Raw genomic sequence first — 15,828 nt, forward strand, 5'->3', positions numbered from 1 at the left:
TCCCAGGGTAGGGCTTTAGAGGGGTTAAAACATTCCCACTTCTGGCCCCCAAAGAGCCCAGATTCTAGTGAGAAGACAGAAATTAAACAACTAGATATTTTCACATGGCAATAAGGCAAAGAGGGGGATATATGGTAAGCTGTGATTATGACTGTGTATGGGGGTTAATTAGACTGGGCTGCTCAGGTGACATTTGTGCCAAAGTCTGTGTGATGAGGACCAAAGATCTGGGAGAAGAATATTCTAGGCAGACCAAACAGCCAGTGCAATGTCAGGAATGAGCTTTGAGTATTTGATGAGCAGAAGGAAAACCAGTGTTTTTGCCAGGTAGAGAACAAGTAGAAAGGCTTAGGGATGGATTTAGTTGGGCCCACAATGGTCAGATTATGCTTAAGGAGGGAAGGACTCGCTTTTTCAGAGGCTGCCCAGCTGTGGTGAATTTCAGCCGGTCTTTCCCGTCTCTGGGCCTCAACTGTACCCCATCTGTGAAACAGAGGTAGACCTGGGGTTCCCCTCTGCTTCCGGACATTCTCAGTACCTCTCGAGACCAGCCAGCGAGGAATGTGCTATTACCAACCTCCTACTGGATGAGGAAACAGGCTCCAGGATGGCAACTCACTTTCCCAAGGCCACAGAACTAGTAGGTGAAGCCTCCATATTTGAACGCTGGCAGTCTGACCCCACGGCCCATGCTCACTTCCAAGGGATATTGCAGCTGCCATAACCATAACAGGTACAGCAGTGCATTGGTTATGAGTCTTTGGTGGCAGAGGAATCCTGCTATGCCACTTAAAAGCTGTGGGATCCTGGGTTGGTCGCTTGCGTCCCCTGAGCCCATTTCTCCATCTAAACAATGTGCAGCCCAACATTTACCTCAACCGACAGAACACTTGGCCGACCAGGAGTAATGAGGTATGATTCCCAAACAACTGCGCGACTTTCTGAGAAGGATGGGGGCGGGTGTGGAGGGGGTTTAGGGAAAAGGGACGCGGAGTCTACTCATTCCTTTTTCGCGTGGTCTCCTCCATTCAAACGCGGAGCAACTCTCGGTCTACCCCCAACACCCCCCTACATTTTTTTTCCGGGCTGGAAAGAGGTCGTGGTCCCTTTAAGGCCCGCCCCTCCCTCCCCCAAAACTTCCCAGTGTCTGCTCTCTTTTCGATCTCGGACGGCCGGCCAGGCTCGCCGCCGAACTGGTAGGGGCTGGGGGCGAGAGGCTGGGGAGGGGTGCGGGGTGGGGGGTGATCCTCAGGAGGCGCCGCCCCGCCGCCGCCGCCGCGGCCGGAGCGCAAGGAGTGGGGGGAGGGGCTGAGGCCGGGAGCACTGAGGTGCAGATAACGGGGCCGCCCGGTCGCCCGCCTTGGGCGTGCTTGGGCAGGTAAGCGGCCCGGAACGTGCAGCGCGGGAGACGGTTCCGCCGCGTCCTGTCGGCTCGCGCCGGCGCGAGGGGCGTCGGGGCCGGGCGCGGGGGCGGGGAGGGGAGGGGCCCCTCTCTTCCCCTCCCCCCACCGCATTTCTCTGACGTCCGGACCTCGCGACCCCGCCCTTCAGTGGGACCCGCCCCGCCTTGCGACTGTCGCACCGATCACGTGTTGGAGGCGCTGCGCCGACCTCCAGTCTCCGCTCTGCTGCCCTCTTTGGACCTTCTCCGGCTAATGGAGAGCTGATTTAGATCTCTATCAGCCCACCCTTAACTTTCTTATCTCCCCAAACCCGCGGACCTACCAGGCCAGTCCCATTCTCTTAGTGCCACTGACCCCACTTCAAACTTAGTTTCCACGAGGACTTCTATCTCAGGAATCCCTTTTCACCCGAGTGGAAAGGTTCCCAGAGCATCTCGGGGGCATCCCCCGCATTTCCCACGACTCTCTTCACTTTTTAAACGCAGCGTGCCCCCAGCAGGCTGCCCCGTAACGTTAGAGCCCTTAGGGCGGGATCCTACGTCAGCCCCTGGCCCCGCTCCCAGGTTCTGGCTATTGGGGGTCGTTGGACCCTAGAGACTGAGGATGTTCTGGGTGGAGTGGGCGTACCCGCCTTGACGGGAACAAGGGCCCGCCGGAAACTTAGAACACCATACTACTCTCCTTTACATACAGAGTGCTCGCACTGTGCCGGGAGCTTGTCAATCTCACTAAGGCCTAGACAGGGACTACCGCTCCCTTGCCCACCCAGGACTTCCATGCTACGGGAAGAGACAGTTACCAAACTGTGACAACCCAGGGTAGTAAGGGCTGTCGCGTGAAAACCATTGGTTGAGTGATCAGGGGTTATCATGGGGGAACCCGGAGTGTCAGGGCTGGTAGGGACCAGGAATGCTTTTCAGTGAACTGAGCACGGACGAGAGAAATTTATTCCTTAGTTCCGGCCAGGAGGGGTAGTGAAAAAAGTATTCTGGGTGGAAGGGCCTGCCTGGGCAAAGATTGAGAGGTGCGCGAAAGATCCTTCCCTTTCTGCAAACTCAAAGGAGTTATTGTGGCTGAATTTAGAGATGGAGTGGTGAAAGGACGCTCGTGAACTGGAAAGGGTCAGAAGATAGTCGGCAGCAGCGAATGGTTTTGTAGTGAGGGAAAGGGTCCGCCTGGGTTAAAAGAAAAATTCCTCTGGTATTGTGAAGGTTAGAGATGGAGAGGAATAGGATATAATGGTGGGGACAGAGCTGCACTGGTAGTTACCCCTCTAACTTAGTCTACCCTTCGGGCGCTGCTCACTGCAGTTACTCAACAAATCTCAGGGTACTGTAGGCCTTCGCTCCTTCAGAGGATCGCCCCGCCTCCGGAGGCGCCTTAAAGCATATTCGCGCATGCGTTTTAGCCTCCGATCCTTTGCTAGGCTGCGCCAAAGAGCGCCAACGGGCCTGGGAGGGGCTCCCCTTTTTCAGCCAATCAAGGACAACCAGTGGTCTTACCGTCTGGAGAGAGGACTCTTTCCACTCTCCATTGACTAATCGAGTGGAGATGCAGAGGATGGACATCTGCAGTAACCAGTGTAGAAAGCCAGAGGGGAGGGGCTTCCTTGTCTTCTTGCCTAGAAGCGCCGGAAGGTAGTCGCTATGACTGGAAGACTAAGGGCTTTCGGCTTGATGGGTTAGCGAGAAAACCAATGAAAGTGGGAAGGAGGCAGGGTTTTCAGGACAGTGGGGAGAGCCGCTCCAATCAGTTACTCCTAAGGGGGCCAGGCAGTGCCAGAAATCCGACCTATCAAGTTGCAGTTTATTTTAAAGCGGCGGGATTGGCGAAATGACTGGCAGAAAGCGCTCGCCTATAAGAAGTGTCCCAGACAAACGAGGGCGGGCACTCCCGCAGAACGGCGTGGACTTTACCCAATAGGCGTGCAAGGCGTGCGGAGGCTTCCCCTCCCCCCGCGGCGGGACCAGTGGCTCCCCCTATCGGGTGGGGGCGGCGGGTGACGGGCGTGTCCCTCCCCCAATGAGAGGCGGGGGGAGGCGGGTTCTGCGCCGCCATGTCGCGGAGGCTGCTGCCCCGGGCGGAGAAGCGGCGTCGGCGGCTGGAGCAGAGGCAGCAGCCGGACGAGCAGCGGAGGCGGTCCGGAGCGATGGTGAAGATGGCGGCGGCGGGCGGCGGAGGCGGCGGTGGCCGCTACTACGGCGGCGGCAGCGAGGGCGGCCGGGCCCCTAAGCGGCTCAAGACTGACAACGCCGGCGACCAGCATGGAGGCGGTGGCGGCGGCGGTGGAGGAGCCGGGGCGGCGGGCGGCGGCGGCGGGGTGAGGCCAGGGCCCTAGGCGCTGGAGACGGCTGGGAAGGGAGGGGAAATTTTCCACCTTGAGGGTATTTATTTTGGGTATGGGGGCCTGTGCGCACGCGCCCAGGCCCTTGCGTCTTGGACGGGGTGGAGGAGGGGCAGGCGTTGGGCAAATGGCGGGGTTTGCGCGAGGACAGGCATTTGCGCGTGCGCGCTACTCAGAGCCGGGTGTTGGGGGGGGCGAAGGAAACTGCTCGCGCTGCGGGTGGCGCACTGCGCAGGCGCCGCGGGCTGCAAGTGGGGGCCGGGCACGCGGCCGGGCATTTTTCCCTTCTCGTTTTCTTCTCTGGCCCCATGCGCAGGCGCACTTCTCCTGCCCGGGCCTCGTGGGCGGTTGGCCTTGGGGGGGGCACCGCGTGAGCGGGAACGGGTGGGTGGTGGCCTTTTCCGCCCCTGAGTGGGAAATTTTGTTCGATCGCTGTTAAATCGTAGCGTCATGGTTTGTTTCAATACAGAAATTGTTTTACTTGAAGATACTTCGCCAGACTAGTCCCCCATTTTTGTGGGCATTGAAAACCGGAAGAAAGTCTTGTGAAAGGGTTTTTTATCTGTTTGGAGATTGAGCCAAGCTTGGGAGTCATCACAAGTTTGCTTACCATTTCCGGGGGTTAATTGGGTGCAGTCGGTTTGATGAACCAAAATGTTCCCAGGGGGTGGGTATCTTGGAAGGGATTCAGCCTCTTTAGTCTCCTACACCGAAGAGACTACCAGTTGATACTTCTGGCTTGGAGCCCATTCCCTCCTCCCTGAAGGTTCCCGAAGTCCTTTCCTGTTAAGCCATTTGCAGAGTTTTTCAGGGTTTAGCCGCGCTCTGTAACTGATTTATTGCCATTTTAATCCATGCCAGGCCTTGTTGCACGCATCTTAAAAGTATTTTAACTGAATTAATACTCCTGTATGAGATGGGGAATGATGTTATTCCCTACTTACAGAGGTGAGGTAGAATCGTTTAGGTCATATAGCTAGTGCCAGAAGGGGCTGGGATTACAACTCAGGGCTGTGGAACTCCAGATCACTGAGCTGGTAACCATCAGGCAGATGTGCCCCGTGTGGTTTGTGTGGTTCATTCCTGAAATAGAATCCAACTCTGCCCCCCACCATGGTCTTCTGCCTGGCGGTTCTCAGTCTGTAGGCTGGGCTCAGAGCCCATGAGAGGTTGAGAAAGTTTACTTTCCTCTTGATTCCCAGAGGCTGCTGTCTGTGGGTGGAAAGATAGTTCCCCTGAGAAGAGAACTGTCTTGGTTTTTAGTGATACGGGTTGGAGTTTCTGTTTTTTTCTGAAAGATTTTCCTTGCTTAGTTTTTCTTTAAGTCTGACCTAAGTAGTGTTTTTCCAACACAGATTTTGGTGGGAAGGTAATTGAAGACTGGAGGCAGTCAAGACTGTCCTGGCTGCCACAGCTTCTGAGGCACCTGCTAGACCTGGGGTATGAGTGGTGGGAGCAGCAGTGCTTGGTTGGGCGGTGATGGTAGCTTCCTCCACTAGGGGAAGGGCAAAGAAGCTGGGGTGTTTGCAAAGGGAATGTCCTGGTTCGGACTGCAGCAGAGAATTGTTTGAGCCCTCACTGCCAGTGGTATCCCCTCCAAGCCACTCTTTTCCCACATTTTCTTGACCAGTGGGAAGAGAAATGTAAGATGGGACTTGCCTGGTCCTCTGCTCCGCTAGCCCAGAGTCTTTTGGGGGTGAATGATTGAATTGCTGCCCTGTATGTCCTTCCTGGGTGACACTCAGGTATTTTATCTGACTGGGTTCTCAACAGCACAGAGGCCAGTGGGCCACTATCTTCTACAGCAGACGATGAGATCTTGCTTTTGCTTCCTTTCCTTAGGAGAACTACGATGACCCGCACAAAACCCCTGCCTCCCCAGTTGTCCACATCAGGGGCCTGATTGACGGCGTGGTGGAAGCTGACCTTGTGGAGGCCTTGCAGGAATTTGGACCCATCAGGTATTCAGCTTAGAGGTCAGGGGTTGGGTGTTCAACTCCTTGGTGTCCTGTGTGTCACTGGATTTCTTGTTGGAAATGATTTGGCCATTTCGGTCTGGGATCCCTTAGCTAGGTCCTGGGGCTCCTCTACTCCTAGGGTTAGCCATCGTACTTTGGGTCAGTTACAGGAAGTTCTGTGGTTTTTTTTCCTCCTTCCTTTCTTTCTCTGCCTTGTAGTTTTGAGTATTTGACATACACTGGGTAATGAGAATACAGTAGTGAACAGAACTGCTCTAACTCCTCTCAGACAGTTGCCTGCTCAGAGTGGTCAGCACTGTGATAGGGGAACCCAGGAGTCTGGGGGAGGCTTATGACTCAGGTGAGGGCTTGGAGAGGAAGGCTTCCCAAAGAAGGTGAGGCCAAAGCTGCACACACCTCTTTTGCCTGTTGTGCTACTTACGGCAAGGGGTGTTCAGGTCAGGAAACCATGTTAGGGCACAGAGAAGTCCAGAGGCCAGAGAGGGGTCAGCTCACAGAAGACTGAGGCTGCCCTCTGACTCTTGTTTTCATCACCCTGAGAAGACTGCAATCCGTGTTCTCTCTGCCAGCTATGTGGTGGTAATGCCTAAAAAGAGACAAGCATTGGTGGAGTTTGAAGATGTGTTGGGGGCTTGCAACGCTGTGAACTACGCAGCTGACAACCAGATCTACATTGCCGGCCACCCAGCTTTTGTCAATTACTCTACCAGCCAGAAGATCTCCCGCCCCGGGGACTCTGATGACTCCCGGAGCGTCAACAGCGTACTTCTCTTTACCATCCTGAACCCCATCTATTCCATTACAACGGTGCGTGCCAACGGGTATTTGGGTTCTTCTATGAAATCCCCTCCTTCCTTTTTTCCCTGAGCCAGTCTGGCCTGCAAGTGCTCCTTCATCTTGTCCATCTTTGCTTTCACAGGATGTTCTTTACACTATCTGTAATCCTTGTGGCCCTGTTCAGAGAATTGTCATTTTCCGGAAGAATGGAGTCCAGGCCATGGTGGAATATCCTTTGCTGGGAAATGAGTTTTATTTGGGGTGGGGTGTCACGGGGTTCAGCTGGGTCCATACTTTGAACCAGCATGTGTCTGTTGAATGCCTGCCACATGCCAGGTGTCTTCATAGAGCCCATGGCATGATGGGAAGGATGGTTAATAAACAACTAATCAAACGTAAACAGTTGACCCTTGAACAAGATGGATTTGAATTTCATGGTCCATTTAACACCTGGATTTCACTTTCTAAATATGTAGTACAGTGCTATACCATCTGTGGTTGTTTGAATACTTGGATTTTTCAACTGCACAGAGGGTTGGCACCCCTAATAAACATGCGCACAGGTAACACCTTGTGTTCAAGGGTCAACTGTGGTGTGAAAGTGCAGAGTTAAAGTGAAGGGAAAGAACGGCACTTGGAGATACGGGGTATGGAGTTTACAGGGGATCTGGGACCATTTCTGAGGAGGTGATACTCTGTTTCCATGAGAAACTAGGGACATATTCAGGCTGAGGAACCCGCCTCTGCAAAGGTAAGGTCCTTAGATGAGCAGGATCTTAGTGTTGGAGAAAGCAGACATCCTGACAACTGAAGAGTAGTTGACTAGGGGAGAGGTTTAAGACGTTGGGAGGGATTGGTAGAGCGTCCTGGATGTGGGGTGAAGCTTGGGTCAGAGTGCAGTGGGAAGCCACTGGTGGATTATTGGGGCAGGAGTATAATCTCGTTGACATCTCAGTTCAGGCTTACACAGCATGAGAGGGAGAGGATCAGGCTAAAGGAGAAGGTGCCTGCCACCCCTGTGCTGGTGGCAGTGGGAGTACAGGTCACGGGGGATCTCTGGCCAGTGCCTGCTCACCCAGGGCAGCACTCCAGCTGTCTACATAGGAGTGGCTGTGGTCAGTGAACTAATCCTGGAGCCCACCTGGAACAGTTTTTGGGTGCTACCTTTCCACCCTCATCCCTCTCCGGGACAACTTAGAAGCTCTTTGCAGAGAGCTTTTGGGATAAGACTTTCCTTAACTTTACTCACATTTGATTCTGTGCAGAGTGCTCAGCGGGCCAAGGCCTCACTCAATGGGGCTGACATCTACTCGGGCTGTTGCACTCTGAAGATCGAATATGCGAAGGTGGGTCTGGGAAATGGCTGCCTCTTGTCAGCTTCCCAGGGGAGCCTAGGGCCTGGCTGATCTCAAGCTTTGTCTTGTCCCTGCAGCCTACACGCTTGAACGTGTTCAAGAACGATCAGGATACTTGGGACTATACAAACCCCAACCTCAGTGGACAAGGTAATCCTGACGGCCACTTTGTTCTAAACACACCCACCCGCCTTGCCTTCACTTGACTAGTGCAGTTCATAGACCTGGGATCAGGGTTATGTAATGCCATTGGGCTCCCTGTGGACATGGGAGGGCCTTGGGGTCAGCTCTCGGAAAAGACACTCCAGTGGGAGAGGGTGAATGAGGGGCCTCAGTAGGTCCCAGCTGCTGCTTGTGGCCCCCTTTGCGGCCGAGGGTGCACCATCAAGGCAGAGGTCTGGGTGGGGTGGGGAGCCGGGCCTCACTGAGCACAGGGCGTGGCGATGGCTTCTAAACCAGTAGCAGCTCCCAGAAGGGTTTTGCTGCTTCCATTCTAGGAGCCTGCTTAGGGTCACTGACTCTCCGTTCTCACTGGGCCAGGTGTGGTCCGTTTGCTCTCCACTATTGAGAGGGGCTGCTTGTTTGCGGGGACAGGTTGGGGAGGTGATGAGGGCTCCCGGGCCCTTGCAGCAGAGCCTTTGAGCAAGTTGACCTTGTGGAGGTGAGACACCCTGGATTGCGACAGGGCGGACAAGCCTCACCTCACTTGTAGAGGGGATGCATCTTCTCTGCAGGGGGCCCAAATGGACAGCCCTCTTCCTAGAACCTGTCAAGAATGGTTTGCCTTGGATAGGAGGGAGAGGTGGAGGATTGCCTTTGAAAAACAGCGGCACCCCCTCAGCAAGACCGTCCATCTCTGTTTCTGTCTTGGTCTGATACGTCGGACTAGGCCATGGGCTGAGGGAGGAGGCTGGTTGATGACATCTCACAGGCCCTGGGAAGCCAGAGGCCTCCCGTTCCTAGGCAGGCCTGTCTTGCTCACCCTTGCAGCTGGGAAGCAGTGGGCAGGGTGGGCTAGACTCTTACCCAGGACCCTCAAAATGGGCGCTGTGGGGCTGGCTGCCCCCTCCAGAGGTCAGAGGCAAATTGGTGACCAGTGAATGTACCAGAGCGGGCAATGGCATTACATGACTGCTAACAGAAACATGGCAACCAACCATTTCTTCTCCAAGGAACATAAATAGAAGATGTGCAGACCGGCAGGGGCTAGTGCAGGGGCTGGCTATGCATTGGTTTTGATGCCTCTCAGCTTTGGCTGCCCCCGGGCTGGGGGTCAAAAAACGAGAGCTGATGAGGTGACCTGGAGTGAGGGCGGTGCTTCGCCACCCCCTTGGGAACCAGACTTCAGCGGCTCTGCCTCTGCACATTGGTCACCAACACACAGGGTAGAAACCACTAGCTCTTCCTGGAGAGAACAGAACATGCAGCCTCCACCACGTCCCCAGAAACAGCCGCAGACTTGAGCTCACTACATCAAGAACACCACACCGCGCTCCAAGGAACAACTACAAGCACAGAGACAGAGGCAGACAGAGACAAAGAGAGAAAGAGACGCAACATGGCAGCAGACACTGCTTTCTTATTAAACATTAAAAAAAAAGTCAAAATCCAAGCAAACTTGAACCCGAAAATGTACACAGAAGTAGGAAACACAGAGAACAGAGCTCTCCCAGCCAGCCAGCGGCGCTCTTTTCGGAGAACGTTTCATAGACTGAAGTAGATTCCATGGGCCTCCAAGACAATAGGATCCTCTCCATTCCTCGCCATGTGGGTTTGGTTTTTTTGTTCTTTGTTTTTAAGTCCTTTGCTTTGGGGAGGGCCTTTTTTTTTTTTTTTTTTTTCTGTTTTGATATTTTTATTTTTTCTGCAGTCACCGGCTGCCAACATAATCTGCACCAACTGGAGATCAGAAACCAAAAAAAAAAAAACCAAAACAAAACCACAGCAACAACAACAACAAAATCAAAAAACCAAAACAGACCTAAAACCAGACAGCCAAACAGCTCAGAGGTACACAGTTACCGGCTGGCGGGTAACTGGGCGCGCTCCCAAGGCCAAAAGTGCGGGCATAGTGGGGCCACTGGCACACCTCATAACCAGGAGACACGCACACGGAGCGCTACACAGCCAGAAGCACCGCACTGCAGCACACAATGTGAGGAGGTGACAACACGGAGGGACACTACCCACTGCATACACGTTTATTTTCCACTTTTCTGATATCTTCTGAGGACAGAACATCTGTGAGCCATTTTGATTTAATCAAAGCATTGACTTTTAAAGCAATTAAAAAAAAAGTTGTAGCGGATGTGTACCGTGACTTGTATTTATGACTGTAAAACCATGTGATGCAGGGTCGCAGTGTATGTTTGATGGGACGCCATCTTTCAGAACTGTGCTAACTCACTGTTGAAGCGTCCAATGGTAAGAGAAAATACAGATTTGTTTTTTGTGACAAATGGACATTGTACTCTGTACTTCTGCTGTAAGTAGCCCTTTTCCATCTTTGTAATGACTGTTGAAAAACAAAACCCAGGCCGGGTGGCAGGAAAGGGCATTGTTCCTGAGCCCTGAGTTTTGGAGTCAGCCAGGCCTGGGTTCAAATCTCGGCTCAGCCGCTAACTTGCTCTGTGACCTTGGGCCAAAGTGTCTTTTAACGGCTCAGTTGAAAGTTAACTGTTCAGTTTTCTTATCTGTAAAACGGGGTGAAATAGTACCTACCTCATAGGGTTGTTGTGAGGAATTTTAAGAACCGGTGATGTCTGTCTGTAAAGTGCTTAGCACAGTGTCTGCCACTCAAGTGCTAAGTTAATGGTAGCGATTTCTGCACTGCAGCTGGGGTCGGGGCGGGGGTGGATCTGCGCCATTGTCCGGGTCTGAGAATGTTGATGCCTTGTACATGACTGCTCATTTGAACGGATTCTGATGTTGCCCTGTTTGTCCTCTCCTACAGTCCCTCTCCTCGGGTTGGACGTCTGGATGGGAGGGTGATTGGGACCGGGACTGAGAAAGAAGAGACCTAGAGAGTAGGGCCTAGACTTCCTAGAACCTTGGGGCTTCGTGGACCCAGTTTTATCTTTCTGCCCTTCCCGAGGTCACTTTCTGCCTGTTAAATCCTCTCCTTTCATTGGGAGTTATTTTAGAAAGCTGTCCCTGGTCCCCATATCAGCTTCCATAGTAGCTGCAAGTTGCCCGAAGCGCCCAAAAGCTGGGCTTCCTGCCAGAGCCCAGGCAAGGTGAGAGGCCCAGAATCAGGCCTCATCCTTCAGAGAACAGAAAGCAGCCTGCTTGGAATGGGTGGGGGGAGACCAGGAAATTCCAGCCTTGAAGCTTGGGCTTCATGCCCACCCTGGGTCTGGCCACAGGAAGGAGGCCCCAGCAGCTCTTGTGAGGAAGGAAGGGCCAGTTCCTGGGCTTGCAGACGTTGAGGGACATTGAGATTAGCTTCTAGTCAGGAGGGAGAGAGATGCCCCTTTTTCCAGGCTAGGCTCTAACTATATTCTCTGTCTACAGGTGACCCTGGCAGCAACCCTAACAAACGCCAGAGGCAGCCCCCTCTCCTGGGAGATCACCCCGCAGAATATGGTGAGGGCAGGGGGTTCCCCTCCGTGGACTCCCGTGGCTCATGTGCCCCTGCCCGCCGTCCGACGCGCAAATTCTCACCCGTCCTCCCTCTCTTTCCTTCCCACCCCCCAGGAGGGCCCCACGGTGGGTACCACAGCCATTACCATGATGAGGGCTACGGGCCCCCCCCACCTCACTACGAAGGGAGAAGGATGGGCCCACCAGTGGGGGGTCACCGCCGGGGCCCAAGTCGCTACGGCCCCCAGTATGGGCACCCCCCACCCCCTCCCCCACCACCCGAGTATGGCCCCCACGCCGACAGCCCTGTGCTCATGGTCTATGGCTTGGATCAATCTAAGATGAACTGTGACCGGGTCTTCAATGTCTTCTGCTTGTATGGCAATGTGGAGAAGGTGAGCTGCCGCTAGGTCCACTGCTTTCCTTGTAGACCTGGCAGGCCCGGGGGACGCCTTGACCTTCTGGCCCCCAGTGAGCCAGGATGGGAAAGGAGCCTCTTTAGGAGCAGGCTGGTCCAGAGAGGGTAACTTGCTTAATTAGATGACTGGCTGCAGACAGATTTTGTTTGGTCTTCACTGTATATGTGGTTGTTTGATTTGTTTTTTAAATTTTCCATGTTTAAGAGCCAAGACTATCACATAGGTACTGATACTGAACATAAGCATTATGACTTATAAATTTTACCCATCTTAGTAAAATATGTGTAAGGGTTTTTTTCTGGAACACTTGCAGTGATTTGGCAACACTGGGCCTTCCTGCCTTGCTTGGGGATGGGGCTGCCTGGTGATTGTCCACCTCAGACTGGGTGATTCTTGCTTCTGTCATACCCATCTGGATCCTGGAAGCCTTTGAGTTTGCAGCCCCTGGCTTGGCTCAATAATAGTAGCAGCTTGTACATGTCAGGGGTTCTTCCTCTGCCAGACACTGTTAAAAGCACTTTACATGTTGTAAATTGTTTAATTATTAGAAGAATCCTTGAGATAAGCAGGGGAAATGAAAGCGTGGTGGGGAGCAGATAACTCTGCCAGGCTCGCATGCCTTTATGTGGAAGCAGGACTCAGAGTTATATTGCCTGGCTTCAGAGCTGACACTCCTTTTTAATATTTTTATAACAACCCATATGATCGTGACTCAGAATCTTTATATATGTCTGTAACAGACCTTGATAGAAATAGCTGCTTTTATCCCCCACTATACCTGCTTTTCTGTTGTGCTTCATTAAATGACCCTCTCATAGGTCATGTCTTAGTTAGGAAAGCACTACCTCATCTCTGCTGCCCGACATGGGCTGAGCACTTGCTGTGAGCCATGCAAGCTTCTCTTTTCTTCTGATTCCCTATTCAGAAGTGAGGACATGGAAGCCTAGATCCAGAGCAGGAGTTCACTTGCTTTTAACTCACTTAGAAGGGGCAGGAGGAGAGGTCTCTGGCAGCTGGGCAGTGGTACTGACCACGGCTGCTCTCCTCAAGGTGAAATTCATGAAAAGCAAGCCAGGGGCCGCCATGGTGGAGATGGCTGACGGCTATGCTGTGGACCGGGCCATCACCCACCTCAACAACAACTTCATGTTTGGGCAGAGGCTGAATGTCTGGTAGGTGCCCGGTCTCTGTGGGCTCGGGCGGGTTGGAGAGGGACTGAGGAGAGAAGGTGAGGGGAAGGGGGCCCACTTAGGACAGGTTTCAGCAGAGGAGCACGGTGCTGCCAGGAGCTTGTCCAGGCTGGTGTTGGGTGTGGTGGGTGTGCTCCCTGGTGCTTTTCTGAAGCAGTGGGAGAAAGTGTCGGTCTGTCCTCAGCTTTGGAGCAGATGCTCCCCTCCCCGAGGCCTACAGTGCTATCAAGAGAGGCGGCCACCATGGTGTGGGGGACAGCTGGGGGTCTGATGGAGGGCTCCCCTTCCCTCCTACAGTGTCTCCAAGCAACCAGCCATCATGCCCGGTCAGTCATACGGGCTAGAAGACGGGTCCTCCAGTTACAAAGACTTCAGTGAATCGAGGAACAACCGGTTCTCCACTCCAGAGCAGGCAGCCAAGAACCGCATCCAGCACCCTAGCAACGTGCTGCACTTCTTCAATGCCCCTCTGGAGGTGACTGAAGAGAATTTCTTCGAGGTAAGTGCCACGGAGTCCCTCCCTCAGCGCAGCCATCTGAGGAAGCCATTCAGTTTAGTTTGTAAGAAATAGCTATTGAGCGTCTGCTCTGCTGGCCCTGAGCTGGGTGCTAGGGACACAGCAGGGATCGAGTCAGGCTCAGAATGGCCCCGTGCTTCTAGCAGCAGTGGCATTTGCCATGCAGCCTGCATTTTTGACAAGCTAGGATGGCTGCTCATTTGTTGTGGAAGATTTCCTCCTCTCTGTCTTGGTGATAGGATGGTAATTGGAGTCCAGTCTCAAAGCATCAGTGCTGTCAAGCCCTCTGGTGCCTAGATAACATTAGAAGGGAGGGTCCTGTTAAGGTGCTGTTGGAGGGAACCAGGGCAGCCTGGGGGAGGGGAGGAAGTCTGACTGCAGAGTTGGACTTTGGGCCTTAGTCTGACCTGAGATGTTGCTCCTGGGTTCAGTAAACATTTACCCAGGGCCAACACAACACCCAAATAACAGCTGAAGAAATGTAAAAAGCAGTTTCCTGGGTTTTAACAATATAATAGTTACAAGTGATGCTTCTCAACCTTCTGGGGGGTCACAGGGACACCTTAGAGTGTGTGATAAAAGTTTAGAAGCTGTCCAGAAAAACCCACTCAGTTGTAGTCTGCATTCCGCCACGCGGCACTCACTCATTGTCTGTGTTGCAGATCTGCGATGAGCTGGGAGTGAAGCGGCCATCTTCTGTGAAAGTGTTCACAGGCAAAAGTGAGCAGTCAGCTTCCCTGCCCTCCTCCCCTATTCCTGAATTATAGATGGGCGGCTCCCTGGTTCCTGCCCAGATCAATCTAAAACCTTTGTTTTCCCATCAGGTGAGCGCAGCTCTTCTGGGCTGCTGGAATGGGAGTCCAAGAGCGATGCCCTGGAGACTCTGGGCTTCCTGAACCATTACCAGATGAAAAACCCAAGTGAGTATCTGTGTGTCCTGCGGTCACCCCCGTTGTGGCCTGATAGGTTGGCTTGCTTTAAGCTAGAGCCATCCTTCCTGCCATCAAGATAGGGCCCCAGAGGTTTCCTCATTGTAGCTGACACAGGCAGGTGGGACCTGGTTGCCAGGAGAGCCATGGGAGGGCCAGGCTGGCTGCTTGTGCCACCCACTCTGCCAGCTTGGGAGTTGCTCAGGCTTGTCCTCCTGGGAGCTGACATTCTCTGTGCGTCAGAGGCCGGCTCACATAGTACCCAGGAAGGGGGCTGTACTAGCCAGCAGGTAACATTTGCCCACCCGGTTCCTGGGCAGGCCTAAATGGGATCCTCCGGGGGGACCGGAGAAAGAGAAGGAGAAAAGCCTTGTGTATTTGGCTTGGTTTTGAATCTCAAAACAAAACTGGCAGTGACCAGTTAGCCCCTTGCAATTGAACTGCGGAAAAACGGAGCTGGGCAAAACCAGAGGAACTGGGTGGGGGGAACCTCCAGTGAGGGGCCCAATCACACCTCTCTCCTCTTTTGCAGATGGGCCATACCCTTACACCCTGAAGTTGTGTTTCTCCACCGCTCAGCACGCCTCCTAATTAGGTGCCTATGAAGAGTCCCATCTGAGCAGGAAAACATTTTCTTTCCTTTATGCTGTTTTTCCCCCCCTTTTTTTTTTTTTTTTTTTTTTTTGCAAATGTCCTGTATTCCTTTTTTTTAATGCTAGGTTAGTAGAAGCTTAACCATAATGGAAATCCTGGAAGTCTGAAGGGGGAGGGGAAGGGGAACTGGCATCTCCCAAGATTAACCTTCACTTTTTAAAAATTACTGTACATGTGATTTTTTTTTTCCTGTTCATATATTTGTGCTGCCCATGTACTCTTGGCACATTTCAATAAAATTGTTTGCAAAATAAACAGCACTTTCTGGGATTCCAGGGTGTGTCTGCTTCCCTCCCACTCAGTCTTCTGAAGAGAGGCAGGCAGGCCAGGACACCATGGCAGACCTAGCCCTGAGAGGAGCATGTTGGGCCAGGGGCTGCCTACTAGGAATGATGCTAGGAATTAGAGTCCTAAGGAAAATCTGTGGAGAGTCACTTTTTGAAAGTAAATAATGTTTAAGTAAACAGTGTTGAAAAATAAAAAAATTCAAGAGATCAAAAAAAAAGAGTGCCTTAATCTTCCAAAGTAAATAACCTGCCTTTCTAAGGTTGGAAAATCTCAGATAAAAATGAGTCTTCTCCCCAGTACCTTCAAAACAAATTCTGGTGACTCCCCCCACCCCTATAAGGGAAGTTCTATCTGGATTGTGTTTTAACAAAATGCTTTGTACTGTATGATG

The 15,828-nt window shown here is 52.8% G+C and overlaps 1 protein-coding gene across 3 annotated transcripts; it reads left to right on the forward strand.

Annotated features, from left to right (window-relative positions):
• The first annotated feature begins 1,124 nt into the window (after positions 1–1,124).
• On the forward strand, positions 1,125–15,419 carry HNRNPL (heterogeneous nuclear ribonucleoprotein L). 3 transcript variants are annotated; one of them, XM_074369692.1, is made up of 13 exons: positions 3,445–3,723; positions 5,590–5,708; positions 6,296–6,533; positions 6,646–6,731; positions 7,753–7,849; positions 7,936–8,008; positions 11,372–11,443; positions 11,555–11,835; positions 12,910–13,031; positions 13,347–13,548; positions 14,229–14,286; positions 14,391–14,486; positions 15,028–15,419. In XM_074369692.1, the coding sequence occupies exons 1-13, from the start codon at positions 3,460–3,462 to the stop codon at positions 15,084–15,086; spliced, it is 1,767 nt and encodes a 588-aa protein (XP_074225793.1). In that variant the 5' UTR covers positions 3,445–3,459; the 3' UTR covers positions 15,087–15,419. The 3 variants fall into 3 exon arrangements, with proteins under 3 accessions (XP_074225794.1, XP_074225793.1, XP_074225792.1); XM_074369693.1 differs by lacking the exon at positions 3,445–3,723 and adding an exon at positions 1,125–1,196 and having other exon boundaries at positions 11,372–11,835; XM_074369691.1 differs by having other exon boundaries at positions 11,372–11,835.
• Positions 15,420–15,828: the final 409 nt, after the last annotated feature.

Source organism: Camelus bactrianus, chromosome 9, assembly GCF_048773025.1.
Source record: "Camelus bactrianus isolate YW-2024 breed Bactrian camel chromosome 9, ASM4877302v1, whole genome shotgun sequence".
NCBI lineage: Eukaryota > Metazoa > Chordata > Mammalia > Artiodactyla > Camelidae > Camelus > Camelus bactrianus.

Excerpts from the sequence above, each read along its gene's own strand:
- HNRNPL (XM_074369691.1), top strand. The coding sequence starts at position 3,460 with ATGTCGCGGAGGCTGCTGCCCCGGGCGGAGAAGCGGCGTCGGCGGCTG. Across the intron at positions 13,032-13,346 it reads GGGCAGAGGCTGAATGTCTG|TGTCTCCAAGCAACCAGCCA; the intron begins GTAGGTGCCCGG and ends TCCCTCCTACAG. Across the intron at positions 14,487-15,027 it reads TTACCAGATGAAAAACCCAA|ATGGGCCATACCCTTACACC; the intron begins GTGAGTATCTGT and ends CCTCTTTTGCAG.